The following is a 21,544-nucleotide window of genomic DNA, read 5'->3' as shown; positions in this document are numbered from 1 at the left end:
AAATATATATATATATATTTTGCCCATCCGTGATGTATAGGATGTGAGCTCTGTTGTGCCTTCCAGGCCTGTAAGGTGTGTTTGAGAAGTCTGACTCATGCCATGAAGACAAACTGATCCAGCCTGCTGTTCTTCTCTCCTCTGTGCTGGACACACTGACATCAAAGAATGTAGGATTACCCTGGAGAAACCAAACAGAGCAAGGCTAATGGTAAACTATACTGTATATGGTAAGATGCTGTACCTCACTCCAGCCACTCAGGGCGCGTCGCACACAAGACACATCCCCATGTCGACCTGCCTGCGCCTCTCGGTTTCGCCTTAAGAGATACATTTAAAAAAACACACTTGAAGGATTAACCAAAATCTCAAAAGGGTCTAATCAAATGCTGTTAAGAACACACACCAGTCTACGTCTTTCTGAACCAGTTGGTCCCTAACAGTCAGCGTAAGTAGCAGGTCATTAATGTGCATTATAACAATCAAGAAAAATATCATCCTGATCCTCACTGATATTTTACAGTCAGTCGTACAGTACCTGTCCCGGATCATGGTGACGTTGTCCTTCCACTGGCTCAGTGTGTTGTGGACTACAGTATGGTGGTCCAGTATGTCAGAGGCTCTCCGTTTCTCCTTCTCCTACCCCGCCCTCCACTGCCAGTGGTGCCAGGCTCTACTTAAACACAACCTCTCTTTATGCAGCAAGGCCCAAAGGGCAGGACAGCTGGGCTCTGTCTGGTTGTATGGCTGTACCGTGATGGTGTGTGTGTGTGTGTGTGTGTGTGTCGGGACAGCTGTTTTACCATTCTCTCAGCCAGCCTCTGATCCTTTCTCTCCTCTGAATGTCCCCACCAGGTGTAAAAGGCCCAGGTGTACTGACGCTGCCCACAGACGGTTAGAGTGTTTCACACATTAAGACAAACGTCATCATCACCACCACAAGGCTAGCTATATGTAGTTCATAAACGTAGCCCAGGGCCCTTTAAAAAAATAATAGTATAATAGTAGTAGTGCTGATCTAGGATCAGTTTTACCTTTCAGATCATAATTAATAAGATCACATGGACTGGGTGGACCTGATCCTAGATCAGCACTAGTTCAGAAACAGGATGTGATTATGGGATTGTGTCGTCTCGCCTCTCCCTGTGCTGTTTCCTCTGGCAGGTAAACTCAACCCAGGAGTTCAGACACTGTGGAAAGATGTGGTTCGCAAACCAGGCCTGAGCACGACGCTCCAGACCCTACAACCACACACAGTAATGTACAGGTAACTGCCAAAAATAACAGAACCACTTGATTAACAAATTGAATTGAAATCAGGTGCTTCTACACAGGTGTGGTTATAAGTTGATTCAGCAATTAACATCCCATCATGCTTAGGGTCACGTACAAAAACGCTTGGCAGGCCATTATTTTAGCTACCATGGCTATGCCTCCATAGCATGACAATGACCCCATTCATAGGGCACAAGTGGTCACTGAATGCTTTGACGACAATGAAAATGATGTAAACCGTATGCCATGGACATCTCAGTCACCAGATCACAACCCAACTGAACACTTATGAGAGATTCAGAGTGGGGCTTGAGACAGCGTTTTCCCCACCACCATCAACAAAGTACAAAATTATAGAATTTTGCGTGGAAGAGTGTTGTCGTACCCCTCCAATAGAGTTCCAGACACTTGCAGAATCAACACCAACTGGTGCATTGAAGCTGTTCTGGCTCGTGGTGGAGCCAATGCCCTATTGAGACGCTTTATGTTGGCGTTTACTTTATTTTGACAGTTACACATCGGTGTGTGTGTACCTGCATTTGTCAGTGCTCAACAAGCTGCTCTCTCCAGTGATTCAAGCAGTAGCTCTGTAGTGACGTCGGGCCAGAGAAAGTACTTTCAGAATTACTCTTCTAACACGCAACACACTAGTTGTCTGGGAAGTTTAAAAAACATGTGTATGGACAGCGTGCGTTGCTGAAATTTGCCAAAAGGAGCCTGCCTACCTGTAGTGGGTGTGTGTCATCTGCATCTGAAGTACCCAATCTTCAGCCTCCTCCAGACGTTGCTGCCAGAGTATCCAATACCTGCCTGTAAGATACGGAGAAAACACATAACATAGCAGATGTGGTACTAACTCCGGAACAATTCAATTCAAATAACTATTATTTCCTGGGCGGGAACTTCATGTGTGATGAATGGTACGTACAAGACGCATAACAACATAGAACACAAAAACACGTAGGATACAGTATAAAGGATTAGAAGCAATCACAGGGTATATACACACATGTATACAAATGAAACCTTCAAAATTGTACTGATACTAATGCAGGGTGAATATACTAACATGGATATTATAGTACTGTAGCAGCATAACTCTTACAGTGTGATGATGATGCTGGACAGCGATGTTCTTGTTGAGTCGATGAGTATCTGAGCGATATTAAGGGCCAGACTTCTCAGAACAGCGTGCTGCAGACAGAACAAATTAGAGACAGAAAGTTAAGGAATATTCTGTGGTACAGCAACTTGTCTATGGACCGAGTATTGCAGAAATAATTCAGAAGTGCTTTGCTCCATCTCACCAATAGATGGCGGTGTTGACTTGCTGCTGACTGATCTCTCTGACTCCTGCATGCACAAGTCCAAATCTGCACATAAACTCAGGAAATTCACTTAATCTTCTTGCAATATGTTCCGAAGTATGATGTTGAGGTAGATGAGGGCACATGAAGTTAACCATAAGGTGAGTATTGCTAATGTTGTTCTTGCAATAGTGTGTGACTTCACATCTGTCAGTGTGTGTGGGGTAGGATAGTGTCTCCAGCGCTATGCTGTATGCTGCATTGTGCCACATGGTCAACACCCTGCTCTTTGTCCACCTCTCTCTGTAGTCCACTTCTCCACACATACCAATACCTCAGGACCAAGCGGAATTGCCAGGCTCGCACAGCAACAGCTGAAACACAGGAGGTAGACCAATACATGAGGGTTAACAACAACAGAAAGCAATGGTAATGTGAACGCAAGTTCTAGCGGACAATAGGCAGGTCTGTAGTATGTGTTGGAGACAACCCAAGTTTGGCTACAATTGTCAATATAAGTTTCTGATATCCTAAACTGAGAGTATATTATCCTGGACCATGAATGCCATCCAGTGATTGTGATAAGAGGTACAGTAGTACACATGATTAACAGAAGATGGCACCTTGTGGTTTCCTCTTAGCTTGGCGGAGGTGAACAAAGCTTATATAGGCATGAACGTAGTTCCTATGACAGAATAACAACATGCATAAATCATACAATTTTGCGAATGGACATTCATTGCAAATTGTCATTCACAGACAACAAGGTAGTGAATGGACCTTCCTCTCCATTTAGTTTTTTGAGGGGCGATGAGGATGTGAGGAATCAAGGAAAGATTCATTGAAAAAGAGCCACATAAATATTGATGTAATCAACTCACCTTACTCTGTAGAGTCAGAGCCCAGTGCTTGGTCCTCCATATCACATGCATCATACCTCCTCCACATCCTAGTCTGCCACATAGTCCACACCCAACTGTATTGGGGGAAACACACATCAGCAGTAACACAGGCTGCCTCCTCCCCTTTTACTCACAAATTATTATATTGTCAACACACATATATAGTCACTCACGCAATGACTGTATGTAGGAAGCTCACTAACCTCCCAGAGGCCGTGTATTGTTCCTAATTCAAAGTAATTTCATATAAAATGAACAAAAATAGCATCTATCAGTAATGCCTCACCATAGAGCTGTGAGTTTCTGGAACTGAAGAGCAGATTCTTGCATCCTGTGTTTCATCCTCATGTACACTTCCCAGCTGTCCCAAGCCACACGCAGACACAGCCTCTCAGCTGCCATACAGGAGCAACTCTTGTTACTGCTTTTTTGTAATAATATCATTTCCACAAACAGACTTTCTCCGTAAGTGCTGATGGGCATGTATGGTCACCCCACAGCTGAGCAGCAGGTAGAGGGTAGAGCCGGACACTGACCTGTAATGGCACTCTGCCCTCACTGTGAGCCTCAACTCCCTCCTAGCTGTCCACCACTCATCCATCCTTCCAGCCCCACTCTGTGATGTGAGACCTACAGATTGGACAAGGTAACATTCTTCCAGTTAGCGAACTCAGGCTACACACAGTGGATATATTAACAGCATAGTATCAAGAGCTTTACCAATGTTATTTCCCCACCATTTGGAATTGACATGGCAATGCATTATAAATTCAAGCAGTGATGTAATCTGTCTGTAATCTATAGGCTATTCCTGAGAAAGTGCACCTGGCATTGTAAGGATGAACCCATCCAAAAGTATTCTGTATCCATAGTTTGAGGAACTCCATGCAAGTTGCCTGGAAGAAAGACCGATTTCAGGGATGGCCAACTCCAGTCACTAAACATACAGTACCTTAAATCAGTGGTTCCCAACGTTTTTCGGTTACTGTACCACCAACTGAAGTTTGCTCTAGTGAGGGGGTACGGGTACCCCTGAAATACGTCCTCGTATACATTTTACCCGTAGGTTTATGGTCTCATGAGTAGTCTAAAGTACCAACAAGTGGATAGGTCAAGTATTTGTGGTTAGTGCCATTTCGAATCGTTGGGACGTCCTAGCCCTTGATCGTGACTCTCAGTTCCGTTACATAACACAAGTCATTGGACTCTTATATTTTTTTATTTGAAGGATTCTTTCTCGCTGATGAAAGATAATGTGTTTCGAAAGCCGTATCGCAAGCGATGATTATTGACTTTTCTAAAACAACGCGTCGGGATTGTAGCTAGTTCAGGTGAGGTAGGCGTGGGCGAAGCTAATTAACGTCAGCCGGAAACTGTAGATCGAAGGCAGAACATCGCCTAGAGTTTGAGAGCTACACCTACCCTAACCATTTTAAAATGTCAACTTCAAATGGGGTAGGGACGTCCCAGGGATTCCAGATAGAAAATGCAATTTATTTGAAGGGGGTACTTCTCACTTTATTCTCGGCGCCTTGTCTTCCACCTTGGTACCAAGTGTATCCGATTTTATAACTGGATATAGCAATGCGTGGAGTTCCTTTTGTACCAGATATGTTTGGTTTTTGGGTTCCTCTACCTCTAGAAGTCATTGCCACAACAGTTGCCTAGCCAACAACCCGAGAACAGTAACGTTACTCACTAGTTCGTACTACTGGCTGTCAATCAGATTACTGACTTCTTCAACTAGCCGAACAGAAATCACCCTTTCATTATCTTCAAATGAATAATTTAGCTACCATTACATTTTCTTAATTCCCTAACTAGTTTCACGTCTATAGCTAGGTTTCCAACCAATTTGGGGCAGATTTTCATGCGAATAACCTCATCTGCCTAAAACAATATGCATTTTCCCACCAGAGATGTTTTCATCAAACCAAAGATTATGGAAAACTGACAAGACTACATGTCTCTCCGCCCTAACAATGGGAGTCGTTGTTCACAAAGTGGCACGGCTGGCTGTCTAGTTCCCGCCTATTCTTTGGATTGGTGGATACATCTATTTATTGTTATTTGTTTTTAATATTCGATGAGGGTGGTTAACTTCAACCGCCCATATTCAATGACGAGAAATTATATGCTACAGCCACATTACATTAATACGACGTTAAACCATCTCGAGACAATTCCAATATAAAGTGTTTTTTTCTCAAAGTTGCTGGGATGTCACGTGTCCAATTTATATCAGCATACGCGTAACAATTTAAGCATAACGAAACTTCTATTCGATCAAATAAACCTCAGGTAGAAAATAAGACATTACATTTTCGTTGAACAAATTCGACACTCTCACGGTTTTATTTTCGCTTACATTTTTGGGGCTGAGTAAACCCTCTCGTTTAGCCTTTTCCTCTGTGATTTGTCGCCACATATGGTTTGTTTACGTTTCCTCTGTTGTGGTTAGATGGGGTAGGCCTACATCTCTATCCAGTGGTCGCGTCGGGGAAAACAGCTGTTGACAACCGAAGCATTAACTAATCCTAACTCTTTTCATAACCTGCTACATTAATTCACATATCCTGCTGCGTTAGTTCTCGTAACCTGCCACGTTAATTATCCTAACATGCGACGTTAATTATCCTGACTGCTATGTAAACAAACCATCTGTGCCCAAAATCATCAGTATCACCACACCTGTTAAATTAGCTATCTTTGTGTCATACCCAGTGAAATTAATAAACATGCGGATTTTTATGATGGAACCAATGACGGTGAAGTTACTACCACTCACAGTGACCGCGTGTTGTGTTGCAAACGTTACTGTAGCAACCTTCTGTACAAATGCTGAACTGATGAGCGTGATGTAAAGTACATCGAATTTTACCCTAAAATGACAGTGTATGGTATCATTTACAAAGAAATAAAAAAGGTGGATGTGTTGCGTGCCATTTGGTTGGCCTATACGTCAAATCATTAATTAATGAAAGGGCTAGTTTGTTTAAAAAAGTACATTGAAAGTATGACAACGATCGATCAGTTTGGGCTTTCATCGATCCGCTTTGTAATGTCAACAATTAGCTGTCCATACATAATGCCTGATATGAAATTACTCAATCGTAAAATAAAAGCAGTCGTTGATATTTCATCTAAATTAATATATATTAATTTCGTAGTCAAAAGAGACTATGTCAAAGACAGTAATGGTTTAAATGAATGATTTATACTATTTTATATGTTTGAGTAAGGCACTAGTGATGGGCACTATATAATCCTACGAAGGACCCTCATTCAGAAGCGGTGATCGGAGAAAAATCACTGCTACGACTGAGAGAAGAGACCAAAGAGAAGTATATTTCGACATTCGAATACAATCCAAGGAAGACGCTAGTACGTTCGGATTTCAGTTCGTAGAAATATCACGGGCGTTGGCTGTTTGTCAAAATAACAACCCTAGCTGTTTAGAAAAACGTATCGCACTTATTGGAAGGCTTTATCTCCAGCAAGCTAGCTGGCTAACTAGCCATAGAGTTAGTTTAGCTAGCAAACGTAGCTAGCTTCTGAGTCGGCTTCAAACGTTTTCTAAACAGCATTGTAAGTTAATGGTTACCTTCTACATGTATAAGTATCTGCAATTTATCCAGAGTGATATGATGGCCTGTTTGTTTGCTTTGTTAACGTTACATATGCACTCGGCGTTTATCAATTGAGTAGCCGAACACACACGTTAACTAGCTATCGGATTAGCCGACAAGTCGCCTTTCAGGCTAACTAGCTAAACTGAAGTTTTGGCAGCTAACTAGCTAATATTCGCTAACTAGTTACCAGTAAACCAAACACGACGGTCGTGTAATTTAGCTAATTGTCAGCCGTCCATCAAATATTTGACGCCGGTCTTGGAAATTGGCATCAACATATGCATTAGCTACATATGCCAACGCAGTTTTGCCAATTAGCTAATTAATTACGCAAATATGCTAGCTAACTTAACCTACTTCCAGTAGATTGACAGCTTGCTAATTAATTCTGGCCAGCTTCCTAGTATGCTAATGGTAGCCAATTTTAGCTACTCTATTGCTATGATTTAGTTTGCCTGTGCTGCTCAGGTATGGATGACATGTTGCCAGGCCAGCTTCCTTTGGCGAATTGGTTGAGTCGGATTTTATCACCAGTCCACGGTCGAAGCCCTTGCGCTAATGTCGTTAATATACCTCGGTGCTTAATGTGCTATGGTATAGATTTTTCGACTAATTTCATTGATCTAAGCTACATCTACACAAACTACATTTTAAGTGTGCCAATAGGTTGTTTTAATGTCTTTGCACGTACTTTATCAGCAGTGTCTTCCTGACAATATAGAATTACTTTTATGTTTATGAATTGTAATTACTTTTGTTAAGCCTGTGAGGGTTATGTCAGCATGTCGTTTTTCAACAGGTCAACTACTAGTCTCAGAAGCTTGGTTTAGCCCCCTAAAAGAGTCATGGAAAAGGATGCTTGTGTAGAGGAGGATGCTTGTGTAGAGGAGCAGGAGAATGGTGACACAGTGGTGGTGAAAGACCAAGTGGTCAAGGAATCAACAGGACCATCCCCTTACAGATACACCAAGGTATTTGGGAGATATGGCTAGTATAAGTTGCTAGATGTGCAAGTTATTGGATTGCTTCATGGACTTAGGTTCACATAATGTGTTCTTACAGGAGCAGCTTTTGGAGATAAAAGATTTCCCAATTTCTAATGAAAGGCCAGACTGTCTTTCTGAAAAATATGACAGGTGAGTGTTTTACTTTGTCACACTTTGGATTAACTTGACACCCTACAAGGCTTATAGTCTTAGCCAATCATGTTGGTTCTATGCTAATTGTTGAGTTTGTCCCTCTGGTTTGGTCTTACATTTGGCTACAGTGATTGTGTTTGGGACCCCGAGAAGTGGCATGCCTCGCTGTACCCCACCTCAGAGTGCAGCTCTCCTGTGGATGGATATAAGAAGGACTTTGTGGATGATAGGGTCCCTCTAAAACGTAGAATTGCAGGTAAATAAGTTGTGTAGTATATATTCAAAGCTCATTTTCAAATCCCTGTGGCATACATTTAAAATCATCTATTGCATATTCATTAAGGGTTGAGTGGTTTTAAGCTCAAATTAATTTGGCTACCCTTACAAGTGCCATATTGCTTACACATATGCTTTGTAAAATACAACATGAAGCATTATAGTGGATGTTATGTTTGTTCCTTGTGACGCTGTCGTCAGATCCCCGCGAGCGACTAAAGGAGGATGACCTGGACGTGGTGCTCAGCCCCCAGCGTCGTAGCTTTGGAGGGGGCTGTGTTGGCAATGCTTTGCCTGCACCCACCCGCCGCCCCATCAGCCCCCTGGAGAATAAGGAGAACGAGAGTCTCAGGCTGGGTGGTGCGCGGCGCATTGGCAGTGGCCGCATCATGGCGGCGCGAGGCTTCGAGAGGGAACCCCGCATGGAGAAGGAACGGGACTTCAAAGATAAGAGGTTCAGGGTTAGTGTCTGTTGCTTCCTGATCTGCATTCAATTGAAACTATTTATCCTTAGAGGGCTATTCTATCTATATGTTCCGACCCCACAAAATGGCAGTTACTTGTGCCTCAAGGGGAGGCATATGTTCTGCGGTAATCTAAATGACAATCATCAGGAGCTGTGTAAACTCCATTATTTCCTCTTTAAAGCTGCAATATGTAACCTGACCAAATTTGGGTAGAAATGTGAGTTATAGATCTCATTCTCATTGAAAGCAACTCTAAGACTCTAAAATAAAGGTAAAAAAGAAAGCGATCTAGTCTGTGGGCTATTTCTGTTCTGAAGTTTATTTTTTTGTGCGTTTTACTTTCGGTTTTGTACACCAGCTGAAAATAAAATATTTTTGGTTACGGATTTCTCACAGCAGTTTAGATGGTACAATGGTTCTCAAAACTATACATTTCTTGTTTTGTCACAAGCGGAAATTAGGGGAACTTGACTTTTAAGCAAAAAGGAAATGGCTGTGCCATTTCTGCATATTGCACCTTTTAAATATATCCCATGGTATTTAGCAGCATGTTAGATTCAATATTTACACTACCGTTCAAACGTTTGGAGTCACTTAGAAATGTCAGTGTTCTTGAAATAAACTTTTTTTTTGTACATTAACGTAACATCAAATTGATCACAAATACATTGTTAATGTTGTGACTATTATAGCTATTTTAATTTTATCAGCAACCATCACTCCTGGGGTTCCAATGGCAAGCTGTGTTAGGTTAGCTAAGTTTATCATTTAAAAAATCTAATTGATCATTTGAAAACCCTTTTGAAATTGTTAGCACAGCTATAAAACTGGCTTTTAGACTAGTTGATAATCTGGAGCATCAGCATTTGTGGGTTCGATTACAGGCTCAAATAATGGCCAGAAACAAAGAGCTTTCTACTGAAACTCGTCAGTATATTCTTGTTCTGAGAAATGAAGGCTATTCCATGCGAGAAATTGCTGAGAAACTGAAGATCTCGTACAACGCTGTGTACTACTCCCTTCACTGAATAGCGCAAACTGGCTCTAACCAGAAGAGGAGTGGGAGGCCCCGGTGCACAACTGAGCAAGAGGACAAGTACATTAGTGTCTAGTTTGAGAAACCGATGCCTCACAAGCCCTCAACTTGCAGCTTCATTAAATAGTACCTGCAAAACACCAGTCTCAATGTCAACAGTGACGAGGCGACTCCGGGATGCTGGCCTTCTAGGCAGAGTTGCAGAGAAAAAGCCATATGTCAGACTGGCCAATAAAAATAAACGATTAAGATGGGCAAAGGAACACACACGGGACAGAGGAAGATTGAGAGAACGTGTTATGGACAGACGTTTAAGGTGTTCAGATCACAAAGAACATTCGTGAGACGCATAAATTATTTTAAAGATGCTGGCGGAGTGCTTAACGCCATCTGTCAAGCATGGTGGAGGCAATGTGATGGTCTTGGTGCTTTGGTGGCGGTAAAGTGGAAGATTTGTACAGGATAAAAGTGATCTTGAAGGAAGTCTAGCACTCCATTTCGCAAAGCCATGCCATACCCTGTGGTCGGCCCTTAATTGGAGCCAATTTCCTCCTACAACAGGACAATGACTATTTGGGTAAGAAGCAGTCAGCTGGTATTCTGTCTATATAATGGAGTGGCCAACACAGTCGCCTGTGGGAGCACCTTGACCATGAGGTACGTAAGTGCCCATCAAGGAAATCTGACTTGTGGGAGGTGCTTCAGGAAGCATGGGGTGAAATCTCTTCAGATTACCTCAACAAATTGACAACTAGAATGCCAAAGGTCTGCAAGGCTGTAATTGCTGCAAATTGAGGATGCTTTGGTGAAATTAAGTTTGAAGGACATTTTCAATTAACCATTATTTATAACCTTGTCAATGTCTTGCAAAATGAATAGGAAATAGTCTACTAATTTCATATGTTTTTATAGAAATGCCCTTTTCCATGTGACCCCCAAACTTGTGTTATATATATATATATATATTTTTTTTTTCCTGCAGCGAGACTTTGGGGACAAGCGTGTGTTCAGTGAGAGGAGAAGGAACGAAGCGGAAGAGGAGCCAGAGTGGTTCTCAGGGGGCCCAACCAGCCAATCAGAGACTATAGAGCTCATTGGCTTTGACGACAAGATCCTGGAGGAGGACAAGCGCAGACCCAAACGGTCCAGGAAGAGGACTGACTCTGTGAGAGAAGGCATGTCATGCTGGGTTCTTCATACTTTAACTTTTGGATTGTCCCCCAAAAGGATCCCATTGGCTTTGCATTGTTATGGATGCCGTGTTTTATTTTCTTGGGTTTGGTTCAGGCTTGAAATAAGTAGACAACATGGGCTTAAGTAAACACTTATTATAAATAATTTTTTACTGAAGTCTGTTACTGCACTAGTACTTGGATTTGTATTTACTTTTTTGACCTCCCACCTTGAGCTGTCTGTGTGAATGTGTAGTTAATACATGCTGAGCAGAATTACAGTCTTACCTCAATTAGCCATGAAATCCCTAGTTTGAAAGCAACTGTTTTCCAGAAGATGTGCAGCACAATTTCCACTACACCCACGTGAGCCAGCCCCCCAGCAATTTGAGTGTCAGCCATTGAATGAACACGTAGTAGAGCGAAGGGAGCCTTAACGTGGTGCACGTATCTGTACATTTTGACGTAGTAGGCAATTTTCTGGGACAGTTGGCTCGTGGGCGCTACTTTCAGAACTACTGGCTTAAAAGCATACAGAAGTACTGTAGAATATCCAAATTAACTTATCGCAAGTCTGAATAGGCTCCTTGATGACTTGTGGTGCATTTATTTTCGAATTATGACCACACTGATGTGAGGGTCAATGTTTGGGTCATGAGCATAGTAATGTTTCTACCTTTACAATGTACAGGTATGTCCTAAGTGTTTTTTTGGGGGTGGGAGGGGGGCTCCAGACACTGAATGATCAGTAGAGTACTTTCTGTATGATGTTACTGTATGCCATCGGATTGTTTACGGAAAGAAGCTACCCTGAATGTACCCTGTCTATTGCAGTGGAATGTAATGGTGGGCTTGCGGAGGAGCCGGAGCAGGTAGTAAAAGACTCCCACTCTACAGCAGACCAGGAGGTCCCACACCCAGTGGTCCTCCCAGAGCAGACATCTGGAGACTTTGACTTCAATGAGTTTTTCAATCTGGAGAAGACCATGCCAGGACTGGCCTCTGTAAGTCCTGGGGAGCACTGCATGTTTAAGGTGTGTTTTGGGTGCTAGAAGTTGTGCTCTCTGGGCTAATATCCACAGTAATGTGTTCTAAGTGCATCACACACTGGGTTGTAGTTGGCTACACATGGTCCTTTTACTTTTAAGTGTTCAGTGTCGTTTAAAGGGATAGTTAACTAAAATTACACTTGTTTCCTTAACATGTAAGCCGTGTGTGGACCAAGTGTTTTGGCAGTCCGTGCTTTATTTTCCCTGGCACTTTTCCACATGCACAATTTTTAGCATTTGTTAGCATGTGGAAACTGTGCCATGGAAATCAAACCAAAGCATAGATTGCTGTCATACCGTGTCCACAAAATGCTTACAGGGTAAGGAAACCAATATTATTTTATAATTTGGGTGAACTATCCCTTTAACCTACACTGGTTAGTTCCATGGTTTTATCACGTGGTACTGTCCTTTGCCTGTTTGGATGGGTGGTGGTGCCGGCAGTATTGTCACCCTGGCTAGGACTATGTTTCTTTCTAAGGTTTTCTTGACATATTGTCATTTTCCAGTGAAATGTCGTAAGGCAACAGGTTTTTACCTCCAGTAGGGTGGTTTTGTTAGGTTTCAGTCAATGCAAATTTATGCCCATCTGTTCCAGTTTATTCAGCACTTATTACAATACCTTGCGAAGGAATCTATAAAGGAAATTAGCTATGGGATAGGGAAATAAAGTACAGATTCAATGAAGAAAGAATACAATACCGTCAAAAAGCACTGACAAAATGCATCCAAAAAAAGCCCAAAAGTGTGCAGATGGACAGCGCCGTAAACGTAAGTGCAACCTTTGCTCACACCCACCCTTTAGCAGTCTGCCACTCTGGACCAGCAGCTTGCATCTGACTGGCCTCTGGTTCTGTGTTGCAGATGATAGAGGATGTTCTGGGGGAGGGCCCTGTTTCGGCCAGCCGTTTCAGCCGGTGGTTCTCCAGCGACCTGAGTCCCTCGGGCAGCCGCTCCTCCAGCCTGCGCTCCACACCCCATGAGGAGCTGGAGAGACTGGCTGGTAAGAGGGCTGCTTCTGAAATAAATGTTTTTGATTAATACGAATGTGTTGCCCTCAAGGATCATGCCATGGGTTTTTTTTTTTTAAAACAATTTTTATATAATACTGCCATTATTTTACTACTTTATGTGGAAAAAGAGCAGTTATTGTTGATTTTGCGAGAGAAATTGCACGTATTTTTGTTTTTTTGTAACCCAGCATGGAATTCAAGTAAGGGAAATGCATATTGGTACAGCGGTTGCTAAGCAACCTGTGGAACACATCCTAGCAAACATTGGCCCTCCTTTAGTTCAGTATAATATTTTTTTTAAACGTGAAATTATATGCAGTCTTTTGCATATGGAGGACCACCCTGAAACATATTTTTCATATTATAATCATAAATCCACAACGTTTCTGTTTTGATATGACTGTTCATATTATTTTTTTTATAGACAATTTCTGAAATTACATACAAACCCCTCTAAGGACTCCATGATGCTTTCTGCTTTGATGACTGCGCATGTTTTCTAATGAGGTTTTTGGAAACTGTTACTTACCGTTTCTCAGGACAGGACCCCCGCTGCACATCCCCCAGCCAGATGGGCCCTGTCCCCTACTTCACCCCCATCCAGTCAGTGGAGCACCGGGACAAGGTGGACATTCTGGAGCTGTTACACAAGGCCAAGATAGACCTGAAGCCTCTCCTCTCGAGCCTCAACGTCAACAAACAACGGCTACAGCAGAGCAGTAAGTAGCAATTGTTCATGTGACCAGTACTTAATTTCCATTAGGGTCGTTTAATTCGAGCACTAAAACATTTTGTAATGGGAAAACAATTGTTCCAGGCAGTTCCGTGTTTCCATGCTGCCTAATGTCATATGGTGAATTTGCAGTAAGACATGTACGCTTTTCCAACACTTGTAAAGCCCTCATCTTGTCCCCTAGCTAACTCTGGTGTAGTGCTCTCTCTGGAGGAGGTGGAGGGAGGCCTGAAGGGGCTAAAGGTGGGCTCTGAGCAGAACCACCAGTCTCATCGGAAACTGCACCAGAATCCGCATCGGGGAGGAATCAGAGGCAGCACCAGCAGTGGCACGCCCTTCATGGCTGAGCACTTGGAGCAGGCTCTAACAGGCGGTGTAGGCCCCAGTGCAGGGCCGCCTAGGTCACAGGCCAGAGACCCTGACATGTCAGCCTTCAACAAGCTGGTCAGCAGCATGAAGGCAAGTGGAACTCTGCCTACCCACCCCAAAGCCAACCAAGTGAACAGCAACGTAAGTGTGCCGCTCTCGGATGATGTTTAGAAAGCACCGACTGTCCTGTCGGCAAGCTGCCTCAGGTAACGCTGGATGTGTAAACCATAACGGCTTTGAGCTGCATGCTGCTTCAGGTAAACTGACCCTTGTGTGTGTGCTGCTGAAAGTTTGGCCTCTTACATCACATGTAGGTTCTCAAAACCAAATGATGCATGCAAGCTAGCGTCCTAACCATAACTGAACTCCTAGACTAATAGTTGTCAGGTCTGGAAAATGATGGGCATAAATTTGCATAGTTTGAGTTCCTCCCAAGAGTTCTGGATTCACATGAACCCCTATGAACTAACATGTCAATCAAATGATTGCATACGGAAGATTTGTTTATATTTAACCTTAATGTTATCCTTTATCAAATTAGACTGGATTACCCTTATGTCCTGTGACATTTTGGCGGGGGGGGGGGTTGTGCCCTGGTGAATTTGTCAGGGTCTGTCACTTTGGTCTCTGGGCATGGAGGGATATCTACATTCAAGACCATTTCATTGCCTCTGGCTGAGCCATGCTATGCTCTTCTCCATCCCAATGGGCTTTTCATATCTGATGATCAATTAATGTTGCATTTTGGTCATCTGCTGCAACGTTAGAATTTAGTCATAAGTTGTTACATATACGTCATTACAATCTCATAATTTTCCATTGGATGATGTCTAAGTAACTTGTATTTGGACATTTGACTATTGTAGCAATGCAATGTCTAACAATGTTAATTGGTCTGATGCAAAACATTTATGCAAGTGAAAAATGCCCAGAGGGATTGGTTTTAAAGGCGTGTCCACAACCAAGACTGCTGTCTGAGTCCACGTTCTTCCACCCGTTACAGCTCAATCAGCCCACGGATCCTGCTATAGTGCCCCTGCCTGAAGCCACAGTGCCTGCCCCATCGCAGAGGAACGTATTCCAGGTGTGTAGTTTGGGGCTAGCTCGTGTTATCAGGGTGGGTGTGTGGAACTCTGTTAAAATAGTACTTATTATAAGCTGTTGAGTTTGATAGGCTGTAGCATTCTGGTTGGGGTGCTTTCTAAGAAATAAGGGGCTGGTATTATGTTGTGTGGCTCAGTTGGAGTGTTGGTCCTGTCTGAGCAGTGTGTATAATTGCTACAGGAGCTTCTAGGTGCCCAGGGCCCTCCCCGTAGCGGCTCCCCTACCCTCCACAGCGTGCTAGGCAGCACTGACGCCCCTCCACCCCCTGGGCCTGGTCTTCAGCACAGGGGGCCCTCGCCTCCACTCTTCCTACAGAGGGCACCTTTGCCTGACTACTTCCATGGACGCATGCGGCCACCCGCTGGTAAACATTACATTAATATGGAGGCAAAGGGTGGTGTTCATTTAGGGCACACTGTAGCTACGGAAAAAGCTGGGCACTACAGTGCGACCACTTTTGAATTTGCGCCTAAAAATAGATGTGAGAACTGAACAAGTCAAGTATGAGCACATGGAGGTTGTGATTTATAGCAACGAAATTGCTGCCTTGACTATTTTCAAACTAATTCTGCGGTTTTGTTTCTTTGTGGGTAGCTAATCACAGAACTACACTGAACAAAAATAAACAATAGTTTCAAAGATTTTACTGAGTTACAGTTCCTAATAAGGAAATCGGTCAATTTAATGTATTATACCTTTATCTATGCTTTTCACATGACTGGGAAGGGGTGCAGCCATGGGTGGGCCTTGAAGGGCATAGGCCCACCCACTGGGGAGCCAGGCCCAGCCAATCAGAATTAGTTTTTTCCCACAAAAGGGCTTTATTACAGACAGAAATACTCCTCAGCACCCCCCATTAGATGATCCCACAGGTGCAGAACAGTGCAAGGTGCACCTGTGTAATGATCATGCTGTTTAATCAGTTTCTTGATATGTTTTGGGTGGATTATTTTGGCAAAGGAGATATACTCACTAACAGGGATGTAAACACATTTGTGCACAAAATTTGAGAATCAAGCTTTGTGTGTGGATGATTTCTGCTCATGAAACGTGGTACCACCAACACGACATGTTGCGTTTTGTTTTTGGTCAGTCTGTAGTCTCATATCCCACCTCGTGCAGCAACCTGTTCTCCTGAAAGATTCATTTTTAGAAGCTCACAGGCTTGAAGTTTGAATTTATTTGAAAGTCTATTAGTGACTTTAGTGTTTCTTGGCAGTTTACATGGTTTTCTTCACACGCTAACGTTAAATTGTTTGTCAATCTTTGTTCGACCTTTCTCAACTGCTAGGAAAGACGTCGGTGCATCTAATCTCCAATGTTACCAAATATTTTTCAGCGAAATCGTCTCCTGGCTCCTTGATTAATCGATAGGTGACGTTTTGCCGTGACGATGTCACAGCACCCATTTGCCTTGCTGCGGTCCCCGACATAGCGTTTTCGCCCCCCCCCCCCTTGTTTCCTTCCTGTACGTGCACTGTTGCTGTGACTTCTCCAGATATCTTCTCCCACTCTCGTTTGCTGAAGAATTGTGTGAAAAATCGCTAAATGCTATTTCTAAACTACCCCAAAAGCAGCCTGAGAAGTAGCTGAATTTGTCTCTTGAATATTTGACCGTTAAGTGGCTGGTGCAGTCTGAACTCACAAAATATAGCGACAGTCACCAAATTTCCAACACTGCTGATCTCAGACGTTTGAGTCCCTCTGTTGCCATAGTGATGGCCCACCCCTTAAAGGGGCAGCTGAACATTTGTCTCACCTAAGTGACTATTTGAGGGTACGTTGTACTTTATTGAGCATGGAACACCAATAATGTTTCATTCATTAACTTAGTAATTTATCATAAACACTCTTATTTTCATTGTGCTCCTAAATGTTTTTGTGCTCCTTCACTTAAGTGATTTTGTCTGATTGGTCTTGTTTCAGGGTACCCTGTTGGTGCGGCGCCCATGATGGGGGAGCAGTTCCCAGATATGCATAGATCCCTCAGCCCTGGACATGGACCCACCCTACACCAGCAACAGGTTAGATGTTGTTTACAGTAAACCTTATCTGAAGCACATCAAATCTATAGTTTTTTATGGTGCAACACCCTTTGTTAGATCTTGCCTTTTCTTGGTAACCAAACGATTATGGCATGCAAACTGAAACCTGAGATGGGGTGTCATTCATTCCATGGAGGGCCAAATGTCTGCAGGTTTTGGTTTTCCCTTTCAATTAAGACCTAGACAACCAGGTGAGGAGAGTTCTTTACCAATTAGACCTTTATTCATCAAGTACAAGGGAGGAGTGAAAACCCGCAGACACTCAGCCCTCTGTGGAATGCGTTTGACTCGTGGTGTAAGTAAAAACTGGTGGTTTATGACTTTGCCTCCAGATGAGGGCGCTGTCCATGGCTGTGGACCAGGCTGACCTGGAGGCTCTGATTAACCAGCAGGACCTTGCTCTCCATGCCCACAACACCTTCCAGCCCGGTTACAACAAACTGCCTCCGAACAAGGTCTACCAACACAACAGGTGACTGAGGGTTAAAAGGGTTCAAATTTGACATCTTTCACAATTTATGGGGGTGACATTTTACATTGACGTGTGTTATCTGGCAACCCAGGATGAACCGATCCCCTGGTCCAGGCACTCATCCTGCAGGCAGACACTCCCCTGGCAACACAGTCACCAGCATGGTACGTCGAAAGGTTGTCTGCGTTGTATTCATTGGTCGCCAACCAGAAAACCAAAATGGGGCGGGACTACCTGAACTTGTCCAATAAACACTCATTCCATTTTTCCAGTGAAAACATTGTAACCTTGTTCAATCCCTCCACTGACTCAAACCCATAGTGGTTTCAGGAAACCGTTTGATAAATAAGCACTTGTCTGTTACTCTTCCTTTAAAGTGGACATTTCCCATCTGCTCAGTATTGATCAACTGTCTGGTTTAAGTTGCTTTTTTTATTTTAATGCCCTCCTATATAAGTAAAATAACTTAACTACTGATGCTTGTGTGTTGTACAGCTGTCACCATCTTTCGTGCCCACGTCTGTGATCCGTAAGATGTACGAGACGAAAGAGAAGAGTCGAGATGAGCCAGGTAGTCGTCCAGACAGCAAGGAAGGCCACTCCCAAGAGGGTACGTTCATCAACGGCTGTTTTTGCATGTCAGTAATGACATTGTTTGGGAAATGCATTGAATGCAACCTCAGGTAAAACCAGGTGGATGACTTCCCATGTCTCTGCTCCTTACTTGTGCAATGTTGTTTCTGCTACTGTCTTGTCTAATGTAGTATTTGTGCGCCTGTGTTATAGACAGGCGCTCTCCCAGCTCTTTTCTGGATGGGATAGGCAGTAGTGGTTCTCAGTTGGGAGGGGTGAAGGCCGCCTCCCAGGCTCGCCAGCACTCCCAGGACCGCCCCAGGCCTGGCTCTGCTGGGCACCCCTGCCCCATCTACCCGATACCACTGCTATCCCACGGACATGTGCCCATAGTGCGCCCCCCTGCGCTCCATCCCAGCCTTGTGCAGAGGATGCTGGCCCAGGGCATCCAGCCACAGCAGCTAGGCCCTGCTCTGATGCAGGCAGGTTAGTACTGGTCTACCTGTTTACAGTACCTAGCTATTCTAAGCCATCACATAAGGCCACTGTGACAGGTTTTATAGTGTCAAGATGAGTTGGCCTATTGAAAATGACACTCATGCCTATATTACCAGGGGTATTTAGAAAAACTATAGTTGGAGTTTGTTTTCAGGATGAGTTTACCTGCAGTGTATGGTTGAGGTGTGTGGGGAACTGCTGAGGAGCTCACTGACATTTCATTTTCCATCCTAGGCATATTTCCACAGCACGTTGACCTCACTCAGCTTCAGGGTTTGCCCCCTGCCCTGCTAGGACAACCCCTCTACCCCCTAGGGGCGACAGGACACCCCCTCTTACCTCCCCGAGCCAGCAATCACATGCAGCTAATGCAGCAGCAACTGAGACCAAGTGAGTGACATTTTCTGTTCAGTCTGCCGTTGTTCAAGATGAACACCTGTTTTGCATTTGTTTTACTAGTGTTTATGCAGAGATGAGGGCACCACAATCTTGGCACAGTGGATCCTTTTTTTAAGGACATTAGTTTCCCAATGTTCCGAATGGCCTTTACTGATGAATTTCATTTTCTCTCTCCTCCCAGTGCATCCATCAGTCCCAGGCCACCAGTCGCAGAACCTCGGCCCTGACCGGACGAGCCACTCCCAGCAACATGGGGGTAGCCCCACTTGTGTGGGGGGAGCTGGTCTGTCTAAGTGGTTTGGCTCAGATGTGCTGCAGCAGCCCCTTCCTTCCATGCCTGCTAAGGTCATAAGTGTAGATGAACTGGAGTTCAAGCCCTGAGAAGAGTTTCATACAACCAGAATGCTGGATAATGGAAGACTTCATTTTCCCCCCCTCCTTTCTCCACCTCCCCATTAACAAAAAAGGTGGACTTTAATTTAAGACTAAGCACAGATCCTGGAGAACGAGGAGTGTGTCCATGTGTTGTCTTAAACCTTGAAGTCACTGTTAAGAGTTTTGAAGAGGCCTCAACTTAAGGGAAAGACTGAGTTCTATAAGATTTTTTTCTTTTTTGCAGCATGTTTTGGGATATGTTTTTCTATCTTTTTTTGCAGTAAAGATGAAGTAAATAATTTATAGGCCCAACATTGTACAGACTGTAGGAATGGATCTGATTCTTCTACCTGTACATAAATATGATTTTCTTGGTAAGGGGGAGGTTGTATCTTGCTGTTTAAGTGCGGACTGCCGCAGTCAGACGTAGTAGAGCTGTGAAGCGAGGGTAGTGGCGCGTCTTTGTCGTGTCCTGGTAGTTTTATCCCCCCCCCCCCCCCCCCCCCCCCATGGATTTGAGCTGCACTGAGAAAGGGGTGACAAGTTCAATGTTTGATTGTGGAGTTGCCCTGCGTGTACCCTCAAAAGATGTCCTCCCTACGGCTTGGTCAGTTGGTGGCACTGCCTGCCCTGTCTGGAAAGGTGACTGGAGTGTTACAGGGGGAACAGCAAGTGCTAGGTGTGCCTTTCTGACTCTCAATTCATCTTTCCATGATTACTTGCATCCCATCGGCTCGCCTGCCTCCTTTTCAGCAGTATTTGAGAAGGCATGAGGTCCCTTCTGTCGCACCTTCTCCAATGTGTTTTTGAGAAGGTGAAATGATGCAAGGAATTAAGGTAAGATTTGAGAGCCCACAGCTTTTTTTTTTCTTTACTGCGTCCCTCCCCCTCTGCCAGTCACTGGAACAGAAGCACTTCTGAATCACGTTATCACATATTTGGGGGTAGGTGGTAGAGATTCAGTTTGTTAATGTGCTATTAAGTTATAAAAGCACAGAATAAATAAAATGTTCAATAAAAATGTATCACAATGGCTTTGTTCTCTATTTGTGCGTTTTGAACTAAGATTGCTGAAACCTTAACACGTGTGCCTTTGAAAATGCAGGAGAATGTGAATACTCCCATATTTGAACAATGAGCTGCTAAGTCATATCATTTGTGGCATTGCCTGATTTGTTATTGTCACTAGACCGTGACAATCTCACTTAACAGAATATGCATTTAACGCATACCCAAATGTTGACTCAGCCTACAGTATACTCATTTGTGGGCCAAGCATAAATTGGAGGAAAAACATCTGCCTGTTTAAAAAAATATCAAAAAATGCTTGCCATTTATTTGTAGAACATGTCATTGGTTGAGCTGGCCAATCAGGTTTACTTGGGTGAATATTATCACAGGTACACACTCACCATTCTGTTATGGTATGCCCACATTCCAACATAAGCTACTTTTTAAGTTTTCCTTCCACATTTAAGTGATCACTCATTCTAATGAATTATAGGTCATATTTAATTGGAACCACAGGACAGTTTAAAGGGAAGCACACTTTTTTTTGGGGGGGGGGGACCCAATCTTATTGAATGTCATGGTTGGTTTACCTTTCTGCTTTTGGGGTGGCAACTGACGATAAACATGGAATTTTACATTTTCAAATTGAGTTTCGGTTCTCGTAATTTCTTTGCCTTACTGTCATGAGCTGGTTATT

At 43.5% G+C, this 21,544-nt stretch overlaps 1 protein-coding gene across 1 annotated transcript; it reads left to right on the top strand.

Moving 5' to 3' along the window:
* Positions 1–6,767: 6,767 nt before the first annotated feature.
* LOC139370897 (eukaryotic translation initiation factor 4E transporter-like) lies at positions 6,768–20,091 on the top strand. Its single transcript, XM_071110766.1, is given in 20 exon segments — positions 6,768–7,072; positions 7,916–8,087; positions 8,179–8,252; positions 8,384–8,511; positions 8,733–8,992; positions 11,017–11,209; positions 12,041–12,210; positions 13,120–13,258; positions 13,808–13,987; positions 14,186–14,511; positions 15,374–15,454; positions 15,655–15,838; positions 17,401–17,498; positions 17,852–17,991; positions 18,083–18,155; positions 18,487–18,601; positions 18,778–19,050; positions 19,297–19,452; positions 19,643–19,839; positions 19,842–20,091. Coding segments are annotated over 19 exon segments (2,946 nt in total). The 5' UTR covers positions 6,768–7,072; positions 7,916–7,961; the 3' UTR covers positions 19,875–20,091.
* Positions 20,092–21,544: the final 1,453 nt, after the last annotated feature.

The sequence above is a fragment of the Oncorhynchus clarkii genome, chromosome 17 (assembly GCF_045791955.1).
Source record: "Oncorhynchus clarkii lewisi isolate Uvic-CL-2024 chromosome 17, UVic_Ocla_1.0, whole genome shotgun sequence".
In the NCBI taxonomy this organism is placed as follows: domain Eukaryota; kingdom Metazoa; phylum Chordata; class Actinopteri; order Salmoniformes; family Salmonidae; genus Oncorhynchus; species Oncorhynchus clarkii.
This window is presented reverse-complemented; position numbering and strand designations above follow the sequence as displayed.